The following is a 21,903-nucleotide window of genomic DNA, read 5'->3' on the forward strand; positions in this document are numbered from 1 at the left end:
ATGGCATCCTCAGGAGAAGGATCCCACGGGCCAAGCAGAGCTCCTGCCCACTTTAGGTAATTCCAGCTTCAAAATCTCCCAGATAATCCTTTAAACACCTTTCTTTAGATGGGCACTATTTTACCCAGCTCCTCGCCTCTGCTTTGGTCCGTGGCCCAAAACCCGACTTTGTGTGGTTTCTGTATCCTACCCATGCTGGCAGGCTAGGGGAAGAGCAGGAGTAGCATCTTCTTCAATATTAAAAGAATTAAGCACTGTATATGCAAGTGTAAATACAACTGTCACCTTCATTCTACAATCAAGCAGGTTTGCTTATCAGGTACCAGTCTGCATCAGAGACAGCCCAGACTCGGCAATCCCCTATCTCCTCCTCAGCTTTGGCAAGGACAAGAGTCTGCACTGCTGATGTTCAGCCAAAATACAGAAATCTATTAAATAAATAGATTCCGTGCTTAAAATAACCAAGAAGCCTCTGACTGGCAGTTCACAATTCGTCTGGATGAGCCTTTCGACCCCAAACACAACTTTGTAGCTGCTGCCTTCAACTGAAGCACTTGGCTTGTAGGAAAAGGGAAGCCAAAGCCAGACAGGTAAGTTGGGCATAAACACTTCAGTTTGAAATAAATTTAAGCGTACGCTGCTGCTTAATGCTTGCGAAAGGCAGAGTCCTGGTTGTACTGTATGCTCCTCACTCCCAACAACATTCCTCCGAGAAAACCTTATTAATGAGCTTGCAAACAAGCACCCAACTGGGAAATGTCACAAACAAGAGTGGCTAATGCCCCAGAAAATCAAATAACTGAACACTTGGCTGATTGTGGTGCTTTTCATATTTACTAAGAGAACAAAAAAAAAAAAGAAAAAAAAAGAAATAAAAGAAAAAAAGCTTTAAATCAAAGTTTCTGAAGGGGTCAACACCTCACTGAACAAAACAACTCTTTCATTCATTTTTAGAAATCTCCAGATGATAAATTACGTTGATGTTAATCACTTCAATGCATACTATGCAATTAATATTTTCGCTTGACAGAAATAGAAGGAGTACTGGAGATGCGACAGTGCACACACATATAGATATATATATGGCCAGTTTTTAACGTAATTGGGCACAAAAAATTCTTCCATTGTAAAGCAGAGGCCGTAACAGATTCCATCAGTGCATATTTTAAAAGTACAAGTGTAGATATTATAAAAATGAATGTGCAATTAATTAGAACTTCAGAAAAGCAGAAAAAAAACCACCACCCCAAGCCAGAGAAAATGCCAAATCAAGACTTCGACACTTTCACTCACAGTACCACGTAATGAGATAAGGAAAAGTACCACAAAGGCTGAACTTAAATGTCTCTGAGAATATCTGGTTCCATTCAATTCCTTAATGATATTTTAATGCATTTTGTTGCTTCATTTCCTTTCTAAAATTAGACTCAACGCACTCGTCTTCCATCCCTCATTGACGGATTTGAATCACAAAAAGAAAGCGACTCCAGCCAGAATCAGGGGATATTTCCAAGCCAACACGATGCAGCACACTGCGGCCGCCCACTGCACAGGGTTCTACGCTCACTGGCTAGGCTATTAATCAAGCATGAAAGTGTTATCATCACTGTGAATACATGGCACCATTTGTCTAACTCCGTTTGCTTTTGAGAAGCTTTACCAGGAGGGTTTCAGACACACGGCTGAGTGCTTCTCTGCAGAGATTTCATTTTAACAACACACCCTACATTCGTGTGGAAGCATTTCTCTCCAAACTTCACAAAGGGCCAGGCTGTGCTGCATTATATATGCAACAAATAGCTTACTCCATGAGTAGGACAAACTAATGCTCAGCACGAATCAGCCTTACTCGCAGTTTTGCTGACTGCAGCAAAACAGTCTCTCCTCCCAGCATGTGTGCTGAGAACTTGCTATTTATTTATAAAGTTTAGCTGAGGGTATAGTAACAAGTGACGGGTCCGTACTACGACAGCTCCTCTGACAGCGCGGTACGCCTGTTATTTTGCCATAGCAGAAGCCCTGCTGTGCTTGAGAGGAGGAGCGAGAGACCCAGTCCTCCCTCGCAGAGATGCCACAGCCTCGGCACACAGGAAGATGCTTGGAAACAACCAGGGAGAGAACAAGGGGCAGCCAGGCAGGTCAGCGCAGCGCAGCCAACACCAGCCCCACTAAAGGGTGGCCCAGGTGACCGCGGGCTCGGTGCTGCAGGCGCATGGGGTATGCTGGGGCTGCTGCTCCAGCCGTTACAATGAACCCCACGCAGAGTTGGAAACTGCCTGTCCCGCTCCATGAGCACCATCTGCTTCCCTCCTCCCGGCACAGGACACCTGGAGTGGCCCCAGCCCGGGGCGAGGTGGCCAACAGCCCTTTGGAAACGTCCTCCTGAAGCTACCGAAACACTTAACCCAGAACCCCAAAGCCTGCCATTTTCTTCGAACTAAAACACAGAAGAAAATGTTCAAAATAATGGTTTTTTCAACCACAGGGAAGTAGGTCACTTTGTAGACTTAACGTTCTGCACCTTCCTTTCTTTTTTGCAGAGGAGAATGTTTCAACAAAAAAAAACACACATTCCGGGTGACACCTCCAAATAAGCCGAAGTCTAAACGCTCCGGATTGGCAATGACCCTTAAGGTCCTCATCTACCAAAAGGCAGCTAAGATACCTAGCTTTAAGAAAATCACCTTAAAAAGAGAAAAGATAAATATTTACAAAGGAGAAGGAAGGAAGCCTGGGGGAAGAAACACCTCCCTCCTCCTTCCTGCCATCCACCACCCCGCACCTGCCCCAGCTCTCCCGGGGGTGCAGCCCCCGAGCAGCACGTGAGGAACCACAGTGGTGTGTCCTTGGAAAACGGCTGGACTGTGTGGGAGTCACCTCAGGAAACACCTCACTCTCCTCTGAAGGGCGCAAATGGCATGTGGCTCAGGGTCTGCTCTCTTCAGCAGGTCACAGCTTCAATAAGACGGAAAAAAATATATTCTGTGATGACAAATGTCCCACCCCCTCCCTTCCCCACTTCGCAAACTACACAGGTTTTTTGTTTTCTGGTTATTTTTATCCTTGAAAAGAAAAAACCAAAACCAACCAAACTAAAAAACACCCCAGCCCACAACTTCTGAGTTTGCATCTTAGAAAATTTAATCTCTCTGTACTCTGAAATTTAGTCAGACCAGAAACACCTCATCTGAGAGGGCCCCATCCATCCTCCTCCTGTCCTTCCCCAACGCATTTCATGCTGGAGTTGAATATGTTAAGTGCAGAGGAATACAAAGTTTACTGAGAAAAATATTTTCCTGTGCCTTACTGACGTTCCAAAGAGGCAGATCTGCTGTGCCCTTGGTGGGAACACGCAGGACTTAGGGGGAGAGAACCTAACAGCAGAGGCTTCGACCAGCAAGACCGCCAAGTGATCTGGAGCAACACCTCTCCGGCTGCAACAGGAGCAGCAGCATCCACACATGCGAGCGTGGGATGAACACCACGACTGCTACCACCTTGGAGACTGGGCAGCTGGTGTGCCTGCAGGGTACCATCACCGTCAGCGGGAGCACAAACAGCAGTCAGGTGGGGTCCTTTCCTCTGGCTGCAAATCCTGTATCTAAAAAGCGATTGAGAATGCACCGGTTAACTTGATTCTAGGAGACGAAGTTCCCTGAGAGGCCAAGCCCATGTCCACGGGAGCTCTGATCTGTCTGTCTGCCAAGAGCAGAGGACCTTCCTCCCGCTCCTGCTCTCCCATCAGCCAACGAGTCATCAGCTTAAAGCAGGAGAAGCTCAAGGGTAAAAGTTTGCTCTGCAACTGCCTCTTCTACCCTAAGTTCAGGTCCAACAGCAGGTATTAAATGCGAATGCCTGGCTGCATTCCAGCACATGAAGTCCCGAAGCTGCTAATTGCTGGGAGCCGCAAGGTTATGATGCACGACATGTTCTTCTGCTGGTACTCCTCTCTCAAGCCATCTGCTGCTGCCCACCGAAGGAACCGACTGGACTACCGTGGGTCAAGTCCCCATATATAAACATAATTACTTTTAACAAGCTCGGAGTTTAATTCAGACCAGAACACAAAACCAACCCAGTCCAAAAGCCTTTCTCCCACTCATCCCCGTTCCCTTCCGAGGAGGCTCTGTGCTAGCTCCATTCCGACAAGCAGCTCCAGAACAACCCAAGGGGAGGCTAAAATCAGCGCTAAGGGCAGAAACCTGCCCAAGGGACGCCAGAGCAGCCTCCAGCACCTCAGCCGAAGATGGCATGCATCCCGTGGGACACCCAAGTAACAGCAGTTTTTTACCTGCTTTGCCTTCACTGCATGGGGAGCCTTGTAAAGGTTGCAAACGAAAGTAGTCAAGAAGGGGTTTGAGGAATTTAGAAAATGATTTAAAAATTTACAGATTATTTAAGGACGGCAAAAATGTTAATTTTTTTGCGGAAACAGTGGCCCTCTCCTACCCCATCAAATGACCAGGATTTCAGAGGCATTTCTGAAAGGAAGCCTAAAGACCACCTGAAGCCCTTTCGCCGAAGGGGAAGAAACCTGGTGCGATTTCAATGCCTCTGCATGGTAGGGGAGATGGATTATTATTTTTTTTTCCTTCCCCCCTGTTAAGTATTTGATCAAGCCTCACAAAGGTGCTAATGTATTATTAAAGCTAATGGAGCTCTACAAGAAATGTTAATGGACATTAAGTTTGCATAAATGAATTACGCATTAGCACAGTTGCAAGAAATCTAGTATCTGCCAATTTAGGTAGTATCTGATCATTTCTGTTTTCCTCATTATGGGAACATCGTTTCCCGCTAGTTTCAGAGATACAAGAATTGTAACCAAGATGTTCATAATGAAACTACATAATGAAGCAGATGAAATGAAATTAATACAAAACTTCCTCTTCTCCTTTTAACGTAATGTTGTAGTTGAAGCACACTTACAAAAACAAGCACCCTGAACCATCCTAGCACCCCGGTTTTCTGAGGCACTCCAGCCTCACCATGAGGACTGTCTGACCTGGCTTTTGCAAGCCATTTGCTGTGCAGAGGTGCGCATCTACAGCAGCTCTGTCACCTCCACCAGCTGGAAGTCAGGCACCTCTGTGTTTGGCACCACAGGTATTTTCAGGTCTCTGCTCATAAAACTTGCCAACATCACATACAGTAGCGCAGTTCCTAAACGAAGTGAAATGTGTTAACACCGAACATGCTCAAAGCATTACAGAAAATAGGCTGGCTTTCATCAGCGGTGTTACTACAGATTTCACATAATTCATGTTACTCTGCTGCAGAGAAGCAGCTGGTGCTGTATGTTCACAATACTGAGTTTCTTTGCGCAACACCAAGTTTTTGCCCATAAAGTCGCAATGGTGGCCAGTCGCTTTGATGTGGCAGTAGTGAAGCACTTTTCAAGCAGGTAAGTAGGTTGCTAAAAGAAGAATACTCAGATTTAATCTGTTTTGACAATTATAGAGCCCAGCCAGGAACCTTTGACAGCGCACATTCTGTGGACAGAAAGTTACTTCTTCAGAGAATGAAGGTGTGTATTTATCGCATCACAGAAAGGCTAGGAAAAGTCATGGCTTAGCCCATGAAGTGGTACCCAAAACTTGCAATTTTTAAATAACAGGATATAAACCTCACTTACGTTGTAGTTTTATCGTGTGGCGAACAGTTCCCAAACCCGTAAGTGAGCAATTTTATAACGTTAAGAAATTTAAAAGTTCCGCTACTCACACATGACTTCTAGGTAACGCTGCGTCTGCAAGTCTTTGACAGCAGGGTGATCCACTAAGCAGATGACAGGGACCCCGTCGTCTTCCCGTCCCACCTTCAGCAGCAGCTGGCTGGTCACCGTGTACATGTCGGACCACTGCTCCACCTCTGACTTGCCTGCCAGGGAGAGGGCAGAGCACGGGACGTGGTCACGGGAGGGAGCCTCAACGGTACCCAGCTCACCTCCCCCGTCTCTGTGCCTGGGTGGAGAGGTCCCCCCTCAATAACCGCCCCCGCTCGGCAGCCACTGAGGTTGTGGGGAAGGGGGTATGTGTGCATGAAGCAGCGCACCTCTGTGAGGTTGCTGCCAACTCCAGTCCACGCTGCCTCACTGCAACGATTAACAATCCCCTTACGCTGCCCCCAAATCCCAAACTCTTAAATCAGTGAGCTACAAATCCCCATCCACCTCCGCATCAACAATTAGCTAGAAAAGTGATTACACAGATTAACTTAACTAAAAGTAGTATTGATATGCTGAAGCATTTCAGCAGTGCTGGACCGGAAGGAGAGAACAGTGGTGGCTGCAGCAAAGCACAGCCGGGACTGGCTGCCTGAAGGATGCCCTAACACACGGCACCGAAACCAGGAGGGAGAACAGGCAAGACAGGAGAGAAAGGATTTTTTCAGGAACTCAGCAAGTGCTTGCTGACAATGCACCTCTGCTTCGTTTTCAAATACTCTTATCTGTGGCTTTTTATTGAAGAATTCACAGTCAAAACGTTAATAGCAACTTTTCTAGCAGAGGTCTTTCAAACACGAGGTATTTCTGTATAATATACTGAAGCAAAACAGAGGACCGATGCAGAAAGTGATGCCCTTTGATATTTAGAGGAAAGGCTTTCTGGTCGGCAAAGATGCACGTTCCTGCTACTCACAACCTACCACCAAGTATTTTAGTTTCCCTACTTCTCTGAAAAAAAAATAAAATATCCAAAGAATCAGCAGGGTGAGTGGGTACTGCAAGAAGCTACTACTCAGCTCAGCAGTCTTCAAAGAGAAAGGAAAGCCGGGATTCAATTGCCAACACAAGAAAACTCAATCAAGAAGCTGGACAGGTCAAGCATGAAGGGTCAGGTACTACTGCAGGGCTGCCTGCCAGAACGGGGAAGGGAACCCGACAGGGATGATCACTGGAAGATCTGCACACCATGCTGATGACAAGTGGTGCTGGGAGCCAGCGGGGTACCACTTCACGTGGCAGCAGGTTTGCATTCCGCCTTTATCAGCATACTCTCAGCATGCGCCCCACTCGGATGCTCGTAGGTGTTGGATTTAAAGGGAGGTTTTCATCTTGCCCTTGTAGGGGGGTGGATTTGAAGTAATGAGTCTGGACTTCTGCGGAGAGCCCTTCAGTGTCTCAGACTGGGTAAAGCACAAAAAGTGTTGTCAACCGGGCTCACATCTACATGCAGACTTAAACTAACAACACGTCACATGCAATCAGAGTCAGTGACTTGAATGTGCAAATACCAGGAGCAACCAGACTTCAGGGAGTCACAGAAACCCATCTTACATGAATATTCAAGCGAACACAGAGAAAACGCTCTATAAACAAGAGAGCTAGACATGAAGGTGAAATGAAAATCTTTATAGCCCAAAGCGCAGATGATCCTACTCGTACCTAAAGCAGGGCAGAAGGCTACATAAACCACTGCAGAAATAAATTCAGCGCACAGCGCTGGGGCTCCTCAAGGTCACCTGCACTTACAGAAAAAACTCCAGAACCCTGTACTGGAGCCTGGCAGGTAGGCAGAGGACCAAATGGAGTTCAGCCCTTCTGTGTTAGGGAATAATCTGTCTGCCCACATATTCCTTTGTTCTTGAGCTGACACTTAAAGCAGCTCACTCTACTTTTTTTTTTTCTTTTCTTTTTTAAATAATATTTCCACCCCTTCCCTTAAAGTGGCAACAGAGAACAAATACCCAGCATTACATAAATCATTTCAGCTCGGCTAGAAAAGCAAGTGACTGAGAGGATATGTCTACCGGTTAGCTCTTTGTTTCCTTTGAACCATCTGATGGTGGTGGCTGGTCTGCTGGCCATGGCAGTGCAGTTCAGCTCGATCTCTTCTCCCTCAACGGCGATTTCTTTCTGGATATCAATTACCAAATTGCGTGGCGGGACTACAAATTGAAAAGACAACACAACACACATGTGATGAAGAAACCCATTTGTTGATCACTAATGCAAGACAAAACCTTCAGGAATACCCATAAAATCTACTAAAGAAAACTTAGCAACCAGGATTTATTTGATCTTTCAATTGATCAAATCCTTTGATAGGCAGTTTCACAGTAATCGGCGTTAAGCGCTTTCACTCTCCACCTAATAATCATTGTAGTTTCGCAAATTATTACTTATCAAATTTGTAACTTTCTGTTCTCTCTCCCAGGCAGGCACCATTCCAAGGAAAAGCTTTAGTCTTCTGCGCTACGCATTTGTGTGCATTACTATTTAAAAAATACAGCTTGACTCCGTGCACATTTCTTGACTGCTTCTGACAAGGAGAGGAAACACAAAAGCTGACATTTGGAAGTGAATTTCTTACCGCGCCTCTAACCTCGCAAGGCAATTTTTCTCTCCTGCTGTTCAGCTTCAAGCCTCAGCCGTAAGGAGTGGAAGCAGGCCAGCAAACATCAAGCTCACTGAAGATGCTCCAAAAGCCGCCAAGCACGAGCTCGACGTGGAACGCCACCACCTTTGGAACAATGCTGCCTCCCCATCACCCCACCACAAACCAAGTGCAAAAGCATCCCCAAGAGAAGAGCTGGCTCTGCAGCCAGCGACAGGCGCTCACAGCGCAGGGCGATTCCTGCAGGATGGCGACTTGCCCCCCTCCCTGGACATGCACCTTCTACAGGAGAAGACATCAAGCTGGAAGATTATGCTAAATGAAAAATAATTGAGTAATACTGAGAAACAGGCTGTAACTTCAGGGGGTAACGACCACTGCAGCACAATCCAGAAATCTGACAAACTAGCTTCAAAATCACAACACAGGAACAAGGAATCTCTTCCCTGTGAAAGCACCGGTAATGAGGCAAAAACCAGGGAAAAAAAATGAACATCAAGAGTCCGTACAGCACAGAGCTGCAGTTTCAGAAAAAACCCAAAACTTCCAAAGGAACCTCAACTTTGCTCTGATCAATATGATTAAGCAACTGCATAGTTCAAATGTGACTAACACGTTTTTGAGCTAATGAAGAACAAATATGTATAAATACCATCCAGATGATCAAATGGACTAATTAGTCACTTGTGGCTTTTCTCTAAAAAGAACAGAACGGGCCTCATAGTTGAGATTTTCACATGTTCCAATTAAGCATGAATAAATCTACATATCATGTCACAGAAGACATTAAAGCACACGGGAGAGCGGTGGGGGGAGCATGCTGCCAGGGCGGGGGAGAAGGAAGCACAAAGCTCTCTCCGAATACCGGCTACAGAAATGATGCCTCGGAACTCAGCTCTGCCTTGGCTCTCCCAAGCGAGCATCATTGGAAGCAGACGAGCAAAACTACTCTTGGACAGAACTTATGATATATTGAAGTCCAAGTGATGACCACAAGACCTGTGGTGGGGAAAGTGTTCCTGGGGGGGCAGCCGCACACTGACTCCCCTGCCCCTGCTCATTTTTGCTCCTAATTAGGGAGTCACTAATATGGAAGATGGGAAAGACATGTCATCTGCAGCGTTGCGGTACACAATCTCTCTGCACCAAGGCTAGCTATGATGAAAAGTCCCCTCCTTAGTCTTCTAATAACCCAAATTCACCTGCGCTGCCTGCTCTGTGAACTCAGCTTTGGCCCAAGCGTGTGATAAAGGCGGAGAAAACAGCCGCTGCTTTAGGGCAGGCACACGCCGGCCACGCTGAAAATCCTCCTCAAGAAGAGCTGAAGTCCGAGGCAAGAAAACAGACTTCCCCCTGAATTCTGAAGCACAGGTCATGTTTTCAAAAAAAACCAAAACAAAATGACAAAAAGACTGCATTTTGTCTCCCACTTGAAAGACATGCAGTGCTGGCTTACAGGGGAATAAATGAAGCTGTTATTTCAAACACCTTCTTAGCATTGTTAGCAGGGACATGAAATCAGACAAACTATTCTTACATGTGCATGATTAGAGAGAAGAGCTGGCAGAGTTTCCTACTCCTGTGAATGCTGGGACATGCACTAAAACTTTGAAGATGTTGATAAATGTAATAGCTCTAGCAGAACTGCTTATGAACATCATTAAACAACGTATAAAACCTAAGAAAGAAATCTCATTAAATAAAAAAAGGAAGATTTAAGCTAATCAGTGAGTGAGATCTTATATGAAGTCGCCCTCTGTGATCCAGGTTCTCCTATTAATAGTCTTAAAAGCTGCTGCCAATCAGGAATGGCTCTGGCAGCACGAGCTGCCGTTACCGGTAACCGCACCGGTCTGGCGGCTGCACAGCGCCCGAGGGAGCGGGGGCGAGAGCTCAGCGGTACCGCGCCTGCGTGGACCTGGGGGCAGAGCGGAGCAGGATGAATTCACTTCAGCTCTGCAAACAGTGATTGCGAAGCGAATGAACAAACTTAGGATGTCAAGTGAGAGACCTTGCGTTCTTTCCCATGCAAAAACAGAATTTTGCTGAAATTAATAGGAAGCCATCGCTTTCCATTAGGTGAACTCAAGACCTCACCAAATACGTAAGTCAACTGACAAACGTGCAAAAACGTATGCATCTACACAACGGCAGGAGCTTTGCCACGATGCTATTGGTAATATTTGCCTGTAAGGAGTATCACAGATGGGCAAAGATGCTGTCATTCGTCATTAAAATGTAATCTCTCACATCCCCAAGTTCTGGAAGAAAAGATTCAGTATGTGATCAGAGTCTTCTGATTACTGAAAACACAAAATTTGTAAGGTGAGCAGTTTGACCATGCTACGAAGCATTCATGTTGATTTATTTTCCCTCTGCATATCAGATGACTACTGAAAGACATTTTCTACAGCTTCTACTTTCTGGACACCTTCTTGCTCTCTTCACCAAGCAAAACGCAACCGCTGCAAGTTATCTTCCCTTCTTCCTAGGAAACACACCTTCTCTCGCCCCAAAGAAAATAGATACGAGGCGGGGAAGGGCTGGTCTCACACTGCTCATGCCGTTCTGCCCAGCCTCGGGCCGGGCAGCCGTTCCTTCTGGGATGCCAGCAGGTCCAGACTGGCTGAAAAGCAAAAGGGTTCGTGAGGCACCCTTACGGAGCACTGCAGCACAAACCCTCACGCTTGGGCTACCTGCAGACCAAGGCCAGTATGAAACCCCGCTTCCTAAACGGCAGGAAACTCCTTGCAGCTTTCCCAAGTGACCTGCCCGAGCAAAAGAGAGGCTTAGAAGCAGGGACACCTCACGCTTACACCTCTGCTCAGACTTTGAGGCCAACAACTGCTAGCAAACGGGGAGGGGAAGAACCAAGAATCACACTGAATACGACGTTACCTACAAAGAGCGGCTCAAGGTGCAACCAGGATCCCTGGCGATGCGAGGGCCACGGCACGCCACCGGACAACCTGCTTGGTGTCTGCTGGGAGCCCTTGGAAATCTTGTGCCTGCAGGTCCCAGCCCCGAGCTGCACTGAGCTGCTGAAGAGCTGAGCCAGCCTCCAGCGGGAGAGCACCCCATGGTCAAACCCTCGCTGCGTTTCGTCACCGGAGAGCTGCAGCTGTCTCTGGGTGGCTGGAGCTCTCGGAATGCTATGCAGAGACCCAACCCGCTGACCCTGTGTGGCCAGGGATCGCAATGTTCACCGCAAGCACCTATCAGGTCCTTACCGAGCACTGTAATCGTGGTATAAATTTCCTGGGGGGGGTCAGTGTAGAGCTGGCAGAAGTACCTTCCTTCATCGGAAATGGAGACATTTGTCAAGGACACTCGGAGCTCGCTGTTGGAGAAGTTCACCAGCTGGAACCTGCTGTCCTTCAGCGCTGCGGAGCAAGCACAGCCTTAGTGACTGCAGCGAGAGACTCGGCGTCCCCTATCACACCGCAGCAAAGCCAAAGGTCTATACAAAACAGCAGCAGCACCTAGACAAGCACCTGGCGGCCTCCTGCCTGCAGCCTCCACCCTGCTCCTTACCTTTGAGTCGGGGCCTCTAACATACTGCTGTTCTCAGGTCATTACAAAGAATCGATGTAAGCAAATCACCAGGCGCAGCATCAGATCAAATGGCTGAGGGATGCGCAGGTAAAACGCTTATTGGGAGAATTCACCTCTATGCGGACCCGCTACTGACCCATATGCGGTCAGGGGACTGGGGACAGTGTGAAAGATAAAAGAACTGGGAAAAGTACAGTTCAAAATCTGTTTCCCGGCCAGTAACAGCTGCCCAAATTCTGTTAAATATTTGGAAACAGAGCATTTAAAGTCTCACCAGCTGAACACAAGTTCCGTGGACAGTGATGCCAGTAGGGTGAGCCAGCCCTGCACCCTTAGATCGGACAACACCTTGGAAGAGATCATGGCTGGCCACGTGTCTGCAGCGTGGGGCACAACGTACCGCTGCGTCCCGTCTCCGCAGCAACACAGACGCAGTTTAAAGCATTTCACTGCAGCCACCAGGCTTTGTGGCACTGTCGCAGCAGGAAACAAAGCCAGGCTCATCCACTGGACACGGCAGTGAAGGGAGAGTTTGTTTTGGTTACACAGAAGCATAGATTGTCTTGAAATTTTCAGTCTTTGAACCAAACAGATTACCTCTGAGAACATTGTGCTTTCTCGCTGTTGCCCTATTCAATTTGTTTGTGTCAGCTAAATATTTGGCACTCAATTGCAATTCACCCTGAATTACTACAATCAATTCCTATTGCAAAGTAAGATGGTCTGACTTTTAAAGGGGACCGTCAAGGTTTCCATTAAGGAGAAAGATTATGATTGCCTGTCTCATCTACCCTCCAAAGAACTGACTAAGCTTTAAGTGTCTAGCATTACATTAAAAGAAGAGAACTCTGCAGATGCTTTCTCTTGAGCACGAGCAAGGCACAGGAAAAGTTATCAAACAAGGAAAGATAAAACTTACGTCTGAAATCTCGGAAATAAATCGTTTGTCTGTTGGGATTCAGGAGCTGAATCACCGAGTCATCGCTGTTCTTGACGCGGCAGCTGATGGTGGCGACGTCTCCCTCCACCACCGTCACGTCTTCTGTCACCAAATTCTGACCATCACCTTCAGGAGAGAGCAAACACAGAAGGAACGTCAGCATGGTCCACGTGGAAAGGAAAAGTTCCACCACAGCCACACACCCAGTGCTCCTGTACAACATGCCCGGTGGCCCCTCTGCAGAAACGATCTTGGAATTTTTGTCCGACCAGCTTAACTGAGGAAGGACTCGTGTCTTCTGCAGGGGGAACAAGCCTCAGGCAGGCAATGGAGGAATCCCCGCTGGCGAGTCTGACGGGGTCACATGGAACCGGGACCCCCACCCTTTTACCCCACTAACCAAGCGAACAGACTGTGCACAGCCACACCCGGTTGTCGCTGCAGCTGCTGTGGACCTCACCGAACGGGTGTGATTACCTGCAGGGTGAGCAGCCATGCCAGGGAACACAACACCCCCCCCCCCCACGCCCCCACTACTGCCCACCCACGAACTTAAAGGGGAGTAACTGGCATGGAGCTCTGCGATGGGAACAGAGGAACAAGAACCACTGCACGGGCAACTGTTTGCACAACGCCCGCTGTACGGCTGCGCCAAGGAACACGCTTTTTATTGCAAAGCAGCCACGTAATCCCAGCACGTCCTCCCTGCTGCACTTTAAAGCATGACCGAAGGCGGAGGATGAGGGACAGATGCCCCGTGCCCCTCCATGCTTTAATACTCATAGCAGCCTCGGGGAGCAAGTTCCACGCCACGTGCATGGAAAAGGCAGAAATTCACTTCCTCTCTCAACAGACAAATTTTGTTGAATTACCTTGAAAGAACAATTCGCTGTAAGAAGCACTTATCCTTTGACTTGTGCAGATAGACTTTAGGGAACCAGTTTTTACTCACTCTGTGTAATCAGTAGGTGCTACTAATGTCCAGAGGCGGGAAAAAAAAAGAATTCGATGCAATTATGCTGTGAGAGCCTTGTAATCATTCACAGGTCATCACCTCAAAAACTCTCCTCCTAATGAATCGAATCGTTACATCACATGCACGCTGAGAAGTTTGCTTCACATGTTAAAGAATGCAGAGGAGGGGAATCTGAGAAAAGTGCTTTGCATTTCAGATTTCCCGTAACTACCGGGAATCTCGTCGAGGTTGGGAAGTGAGCTGGAGGAGCGTGGAGCCAAGGCCAGACCAGCGGAGCCCACCCGAGGGAGCCCAGCCAGGGCAGCACTAACCCGAGTCCTTCTGGTCACAGCTGGGGTCTGCTTTCCAACCACACAGGTCTGACGGACCAGGGGGCAAAGCCAAGCGAGGGAGATTTTGAAACCTTGACTGGGAATTGCCAAGCGAGGCGAGGGTGCGTGGGCAGCTGGCCAAGGGCTGGGTGGCCAGGAGAAGCCTTCTGCTGCCTTTGCACAGCAGCCGGCAGGGAGGCAGTCCAGCTCCCAAGCTAGCCGTGAAAAACAAACCCACAAGATTTTGATAGAAAGTTTGCAAACAATAAATCCAGGGATGTTATTTATACTCTAGCTTTTCTCTCGCCCTGCATTCTTTTCATTTTTCTTTCTTTCTGACTTGCATTTATTAATTGATGTGCTTTGGAAATGAATGTTTGACAGAAAGTCTGCATCATTTGGAAAGAAAAAGATTGATAAATTGTTAGGCACCTTTCCACACCTCACGGCACTGACTTGAAGTCTGGGCACGTTTTTCTGCCCTCTTAGTACAAATTTTGTTTCTCCAGATTGATGAACTTTGAACAGCAACATGAAAAGTTCTTATCAAACAGGCTAACAGCCGTACCAGAGAAGAGCTCCCAGGCTCACTGCAAGAGGTACGAAAAGCCCATCACCAACACCCGCCTGGCTCCTGTTCTCCTCTCGGCAAGCTGACCATGCTCAAAGCCCTCAGATCAGATGAGGATCCAGCCATCCCACCACACTACCAGTACCCTTAACATAGTGTTCCTGAACATTTCCAACTGCAGTAACAACACAAGGTTGTCAAATAATGTTACCTACTTGATCAAAGCACTGGACCAGGCTGCCCCAGGAGGTGGTGGAGTCACCATCTCTGGAGATATTCAGGAGATGTGTAGATGTGGCCCTTGGGGCCATGGGCTAGTGGTGGGCTTGGCCGTGCTGGGTTAACGGTTGACCTTGACAATCTTAAAGGTCTTTTCCAACCTAAAGGAGTCTCTGATTCTGTGGAAGGTGAGGAGCACAACCGTGTTACTCATCCAAACAAACTCACTGTCTGAGTGGTGGAATACTTCATACCCAGTCCGGGTATGACCCATACCCAAAGCTGACTGAAGACAACCGCAGACAGGACAACCCATTAAAGAATGACAATATATCGTTGTACCCGTTAGGTAGCACTGGACCCAGCGACTCCAGCCTTGCCTGATGCCCCCCGCAGCACCAGGACGCAGGCGTGCATGTGCCCTTCTGCACTCAGGGACAGGTCCCCAGACCCGTCGCCCACGGAGTGAGGGTGCAGAGCCCAAACGCTACCAACGCCTGCGCCGCATCAACCGCCTGTGCCGCATCTCGCCTCGCTGAAGAAAAACCATGGACGGACGCGTCAGAACAGCGTGGAACTGATCTGCAACAGCCACAGTCAGGCTCCAGCTTAAACGACATTCAAATATCTCAAAAGCAGTGGAAGCAAAAATATTAAATGTTACTAACTGCTTCTGGGGAATAATTTTATCAAAACCATTCAAAACAAGGTTCTTGCACAAGGATCAGCTTGATATGTTCTCATAAACGCAATATTCACTACAAATCATTAACAAAGCTATTAAGATTCGATTTCCATCTAAGCAATTATTGCTAGCATATTTTTTTACATTTACTTTAAAAGACTCAATCCTATTTTCAATTCATTAAACTGTTCCTTGCATTTACTGAATTTTACATCAGCTTAGAAGCCTATTTGAATTAATAAGAATTACAGTAGAAGTAATTTAGAAATAAATTATTTTAAGTTCAAGCCACTGAAGCTTTTCATGCTGGGATGCTGCTACATTAAGCCCGCTGACTGATGGCTTTAGAAGTCCAGCAGCTCAGTCCAGGCTGGCATCAGGATCCCTCTCAAGGCGGCATTTATTCTCCCCGAGGGCCTGGGGTTAATGACAGGCAGGGTGCACCTAAGGACACGCTGAATCTCTGGCCCAAAGCACCCAACCTCTCCAGCCTCACGGACTTTGTGTATTTATTCTGAATCAAAGGGCATCTGATCCAGCTGTTGTCTGCAAAGCTCCTCTTGCTCTGCTGACCTAAATTTGCTTGCTTAACTGAAAGCACCAGACCATACATGTTAACGCTTTTGGGTATCTGTATTCATATCTGCTCCCATACCAAGACAAGAAAGTTATTTCCATGAACAGCATCAATTACAAACTCTAAATTAAATAAAAATGCAACGTGAAGTGAGAACTCTTTAGACCCATCTTCATGTCAACATTTCAGGAAGTTTCTTGGTAAATATTTACTGGCAGTAAGTATTTTGAGAAGCATTAAAGTAGACACATTTATAGCATTACAGTATATTGTAACAGAAAAGGAAAGACGAGGGGTGGGTATGGACCCAACGTACAATTGCAGAAGTTGAGAGGAGCAAAGGAAAGCTACTATCGAAAACCAGCTTTAAATCACCTGCCAATTAGCAATACTTTTTTTTTTTTTTTTTTTTTTTTTTGGGGGGGGGGGGGGAGGGGCAGGGCATGAGTAGAGGCAACAGGGAAAAAACAACCCAACAGAATGATACAGGACAGACTTCCATCCATTACACGTGAGCGGGCTGTAATCGCCGCTGTGCGCTGCCCTCGTATTAGGCAACAGGTTTTTGTTGGCAAATCCCACACAAAGCACAACCCCCCTGCCCAGTGTGGGACACGCACCACGGACAGACTCCAGCACCTGACTCAGAGTCCTGATGATCCTGACCTTGAGGATGAGGCACTGATTCGAAGGAGGGGAAAAGGAACATGAACGCAGCCAGCCTCCGGCTGAACTGCCGTATGTGCACAACGCAAGTATACAACATCAGGGAGCAAGTGTAACAGCTGCAAATAGGATCTGCAATGCTAGGGGAAGGAAAAAATGTGTGTCTCCCAAAGCAATTCTCTGGCCTCATTTAGGGAATATCTCTGTGCAGTGTAACAAATGACATTGTATTTTATGCTTGCTGGAGCCAGGGGTAAGGTGGTGGGATGCAACGCCTGAGGAACAGCTTTGGCTGGAACCAATACAGTTGGTTATTGCACTTGTCTTTCTGCCTTAGTCTAACTGCTTTCAGGACTGCAAAGACAGACATAGACAAGTAAATTGTGTTTCAAACAAGTTCCCCTTCGCCGGACACAGCCCAGGGACCTTGGCTTATATGCAGCGGTCACATTTAAAATCAATTCTTTCTCTGCTTGTAGCACACCAGGATAGAGCTAAGTGTCAGGAAGGAAAGAGGGAAAGATTAAAAATACGTGCTCGTGAGCACGATCCTTCAATTTCTAACTAAACACGAGCCACAGGTACTCTATCACAAGCAGCAGCACTGCTGACTCAGTCCACAGGCTACTGACACAAACGTTTTCCAAGGAAGAGTAATTTTCAGTATACCTGAACTATGTAAGCCCATAAATGTCAACAAAATCCCTCTTAATAAATTGAGTCAAATGAAACAACCCACACAGATACACAAACTATTTGTCCAGGTGCTCGAGGAAAAACCTGACATGATGATCAATCCACAGAATTAATGCAATTTGAATGTCAAAACTCATCTATCAGTTTCAGCTATCCAAGAGGAATGTGATGTTTAAATAACCGGCCAAAGCTGAGATAAACATCAAGCAGGTTTTACAAACACCTACCAATCCACCTACTCCAGGACCTTTTCTCGTTGTTACTTCTCTCACGGAGCAGTTCATACACTCCCTCCATCCATCATGGAGATAACATCCCTTTAAAATAAACATCACGAACCGTCTTTTTGGGAAGGCTACAGGATCCAAAGAGACTTTTTGTTGTGATCAGATACAGGAACCTTTTCGAGTGGGGAAAAGGAGGAAATCAAATCGCCATCTAATTTCTCTGCAGAATTGCTACAAGGAGGGAGAAGAGAACTGACAATGCCTCGCTGGAAGAAGCTGCTGGAGCTCGGTGCATCTGGTCTTGGAATCTTGAGACTTCAAAAAAACTACAGTCATCACACTTGAACTTTTGAGAAGAATGGACAATCCATGCTAATTTTTCTGGCAAGAAAAGGCAATCGCATCCTATGGAGTTAACTTCATGACATCTTTTCACAGGCAAAAGAACGGTAACAATTTTAGATCCGGCTGCCTACAAAACACACGTAAGCATGCAAGCACACAGCGTGGCTTTCATCACAGACGAGCGCTGCTGCAGCTGAACAGGTCCTGTACCGGCAGCGATGGAAAGGAGCTGGTCCAGACCATAATGCTTAAAAACACACAGTAAAAACACCAGTCTGCATTCACCAGCACGTATTTCAAGTACACAGAGATAGGGATGTTGTCACCTGTTTGCATAAAAAACGCTTATTGCAAAAACCTTTGGGCGAAGGGAAGGCAGGAGAAAAAGTGGCCTGCTGTTACGTACACCCATGCGTAATTCCTAACGGAAACGTCCCGATGCCATGGAGTCAGGAGCCACGTGTGAGCTCTCTGAACAAGTCTTCTTTTAATTTGATCCTTCACCCTTAAGAGGAAAATTTTGTTTTCCGCAAGATTTATGACTAGCACTTTGGAATGGCAACTTTCTCCTTTAATAAGATCTAATTACCGGTTTTGTGACCCCCGAGTCAAGCATCTCCAAGATCTTCCTGCATTCAAGTAGCTCCTATTGCCTCTTCAGCATCATCTCCGTGGCCAGCAACACACTCAGTGTGGCCAAGATGCAACTCCGCTTCCCAGGGCAGAAAGCTCTTCAAAAAGAAGCAACTGTGACAAACAAACAGACTTCTAGAAAAATCTCCTTTTCAAGTTTGTTCTGCTGTGCAGTCTGCAACCTCTAGTACGCTGCTATTTGAGTTTTGCCCATGAAAATCCCTATTTACTGAGTACCAAGAGCGGCAGCTACTTTCCAGCAAGGCGGTGGCAGTGCCGCCTCGGAGCCAGACTGAGCAGCCCTTGCCCAAGCGCCACAAAGCACAGGGGGTATCACAGCTCTGCTTCTCACTCTGAAGCAGAGACCACAGCAAACTGACACGGTAACGCTCGTCTTGTACTAGTATTTTTACTTTCAGATTTAAGGTGTGCTACTCTTTCTTCACCGCTGCAGCCAGGTTTAAAGGAATTGCTTTGAGAAAGGACACTGCTGATGATTCTGCTGCTACCAGTGTTGGTACCACCTGATGATGTTAGTTAGCATCAGTTCCCATTTACGGGGGGGGCACAAAAGAAGAAAAGAAAAAAAAAAAAGAGGGCTGGGTGCAATTAACATTCACAGGAACTATTCCCAAAATGTTAACAGCGTGGATCTGTAAAAATCCAGGTATCGCTGTCCACCACTGCAGCGCATTGCCAAGGCGAGAACCACTCCCTGGCAACACAGAACGCTTCTGCTTTCCTAGCAGAGAACAATTTTGTGCAGAGTTTCTCATTTCTCCAAAGAGGAAGTGGAAAAAGAGATGGAGGCACCAGATTAGAGCTTCATGCTATGTGACCACAGCAGCAAAGATCAGCAATGCCCTCGCCACACGTCCCCAGAAGCAGGGGTGCTGGAAGATGCTCTCCCCTGAAGGCAGCTGCTTGTCCCACCAGCTTCACCATCACACCTCGGGTGAGGAACTTGCATGTGCTTCTGGACGACTGGTTGCACAATCCAAGTGGATCCCCACTGGTGATCCCGTGAGCAGGACCGGCTGGCTGCCACAGGGGTTCTGCTCTTCACAGCCAATTTCTGTGAGCTTCCCCGACATCAAGAGTTGAAACCACCCCTGCCGCTCAGCATCCTCAGTGCCAGCTATTTCATCTTCTTGTCACAGGCCTTATTGCGACCTCTGTAACTGCACGGACCTCCTCCCCCTCTTTCTCAGTACATATTTTAGCAAGCGTGCGCACGTGTGAACACTTTCAGCACCTTTCAGCAGCCGGGCACCTCGCAAGGCAGATGACTCCTTCCACCAGCTCTCGCGGAGCAACAGCTCACGCTTCCTGCTGAACTACTCTCCGTGTTTCAGGGAGAACATGCAAGGTTGTGCTAAAAATTACTTACTGTGAGGAGCACATTTATGTTATGAAACACACACTTCAGAAAAATATACTGCAAATTCCAGCAAGTTGTGCACAGCTATTAAATTTCGGGAGGAAAAAAAAAACATGCTACAGCCTCTTTTATGGCTCTTGTTGCTTAAAGAGTAAGAATAAAAAATGACAACAGCTCTGAATTGACACCAGAGACTGTGTTTGCTTTGCATGTGTAAGAACTTCTGCGTGATGAAATGGCATCAGGGAATTCCTGCTACCGGCCTGTAACCAAGATGGTACAGAGACGGAAAACGGCTGTGACATGCTGCGGAAGGCGGCAGCCGGGTACCGAGCCCAGAGGAGAGCGGCTCCTCTGCTGCACCGTGCTCCCCCTGAATTGTTAAAATGCTTGGTGTCGGGGTCTCGGGGGCTGCTGGGCACTGGGGGTGCCCCACATCCCACGGAGCTCTCTGCAGAGGCAACCCTCCAAATCCAGGCGTTCACCGCATTCGTTACAGACAGTGCGCTAACGAGGGCTCCGCGTGCGTGTGCCATACAGCCTGGCAAGGGCTGGCCAGTCAGCCTGCATCCCACGTAACAATCGAATTAAAACATTTCTTTTGATCTGAGGAATAAAAGCCTTTTTTTCTATGATGAAAACCTACGTAAGAGCTTTTGGCTGAAAGGTTTCTCAGCCCACAGTGGTTCCTGGCGGCCATCGGCGCCCCCTCCCCTCGCGCCCCTGCCCCTGCCAGTAACCACACCAGCGCAGATTTATGATCTGTCACCCGGGTTGGGATTAGATGTCATGCTTGTCTTTCTATTACCCAGATATTGATAGATAAAATTCCACAGTCATACACTACCTGTCCCTTCAAAGGTTACCGTTGGCGGATGCCGAGGATCAATACCGATCTTATCTGTCACTGACTTGGGGGTGGTGCGGGGAGGGGAACACAGCAAACTATGCTCCCTGGAACCAGGCGGGGAGGCATTCAGCATGGCTTGCAGCGTTAGTACGGGGTTTTGCAACAAAGCCTGTTGTGCTGCAGAACTCAGGTTTTTATTCCGCATTACTAACCAAACATTGAGATGGAAAGCAATTTATGACAATTGCCAGAAATCTGGTCTTTCAGAATACAATCGTGTTTCAAGTTAATGGGTTTGGACCATTTGAAGTAAGAATCCTATGAGTCATGCTCCCCACAATGAAGCTTCTCTTGTCTAAAAGCACAATTCTCACGTTCTGCTGCCACGGCTAAGTTGGAAATCTGTATGCCTGTTTTCGAACTATTTTCTTCACCCATTGGGCAATTCTTAAATAAAAGATGATGCTACTGCTGCTCTTTATTTTATTTATACATATATATACCTATCTGTGTACGGATGCTCAAAGAGTTTAACTCAACTTTCCAGAAGAAAAGCTTTCAAGAAACAGACACAGCTGATCTCTTGCTTTTATTCTGGAAGTCAACAGTCCATTGCCAAGACAATAAAAGGTCACTTATTAAAAGACTTGGCTTGCTCTCATAAGGTCAGAGGTTTGTCAGAGCATCATCTGAAGGACATTGGTGTGCGTACCACTCCCTGGCAGCCCTACGCAGGAAGATCTTTTTGTGGAAGGGTTTGAAGGAGGGAGGCAGGATGAGGAACTCGCCCCCCGAGAGATGGCTGTCAGGGGGACACCAAAAGGAAGAAGCGAGGAAAAGCGTGGAGCAGCAAGAAAAAGCACAGAGAAGGGCAAAGCTGAACGCAGCCTTGGAAGAAATACAAGGCAGGAACCTTTCACTCCTGTTCCTCC

The 21,903-nt window shown here is 47.2% G+C and overlaps 1 protein-coding gene across 9 annotated transcripts in view; it reads right to left on the reverse strand.

Moving 5' to 3' along the window:
* The window catches only part of CADM1 (cell adhesion molecule 1), a 168,018-nt gene that overhangs the window by 40,105 nt on the left and 106,010 nt on the right, over nt 1-21,903 (reverse strand). For all 9 annotated transcript variants that reach the window (XM_080366921.1, XM_080366920.1, XM_080366919.1 and 6 more), the window contains exons 2-5: nt 12,814-12,960; nt 11,570-11,722; nt 7,753-7,890; nt 5,725-5,880 (exon numbers count right to left, since the gene is read on the reverse strand). In XM_080366921.1, the coding sequence (XP_080223047.1) occupies nt 5,725-5,880; nt 7,753-7,890; nt 11,570-11,722; nt 12,814-12,960 (594 nt within the window). The remainder of the gene's footprint in view (nt 1-5,724; nt 5,881-7,752; nt 7,891-11,569; nt 11,723-12,813; nt 12,961-21,903) is intronic.

The sequence above is a fragment of the Falco punctatus genome, assembly GCF_963210335.1.
Source record: "Falco punctatus genome assembly, chromosome: 16".
NCBI classification, from domain to species: Eukaryota; Metazoa; Chordata; class Aves; order Falconiformes; family Falconidae; genus Falco; species Falco punctatus.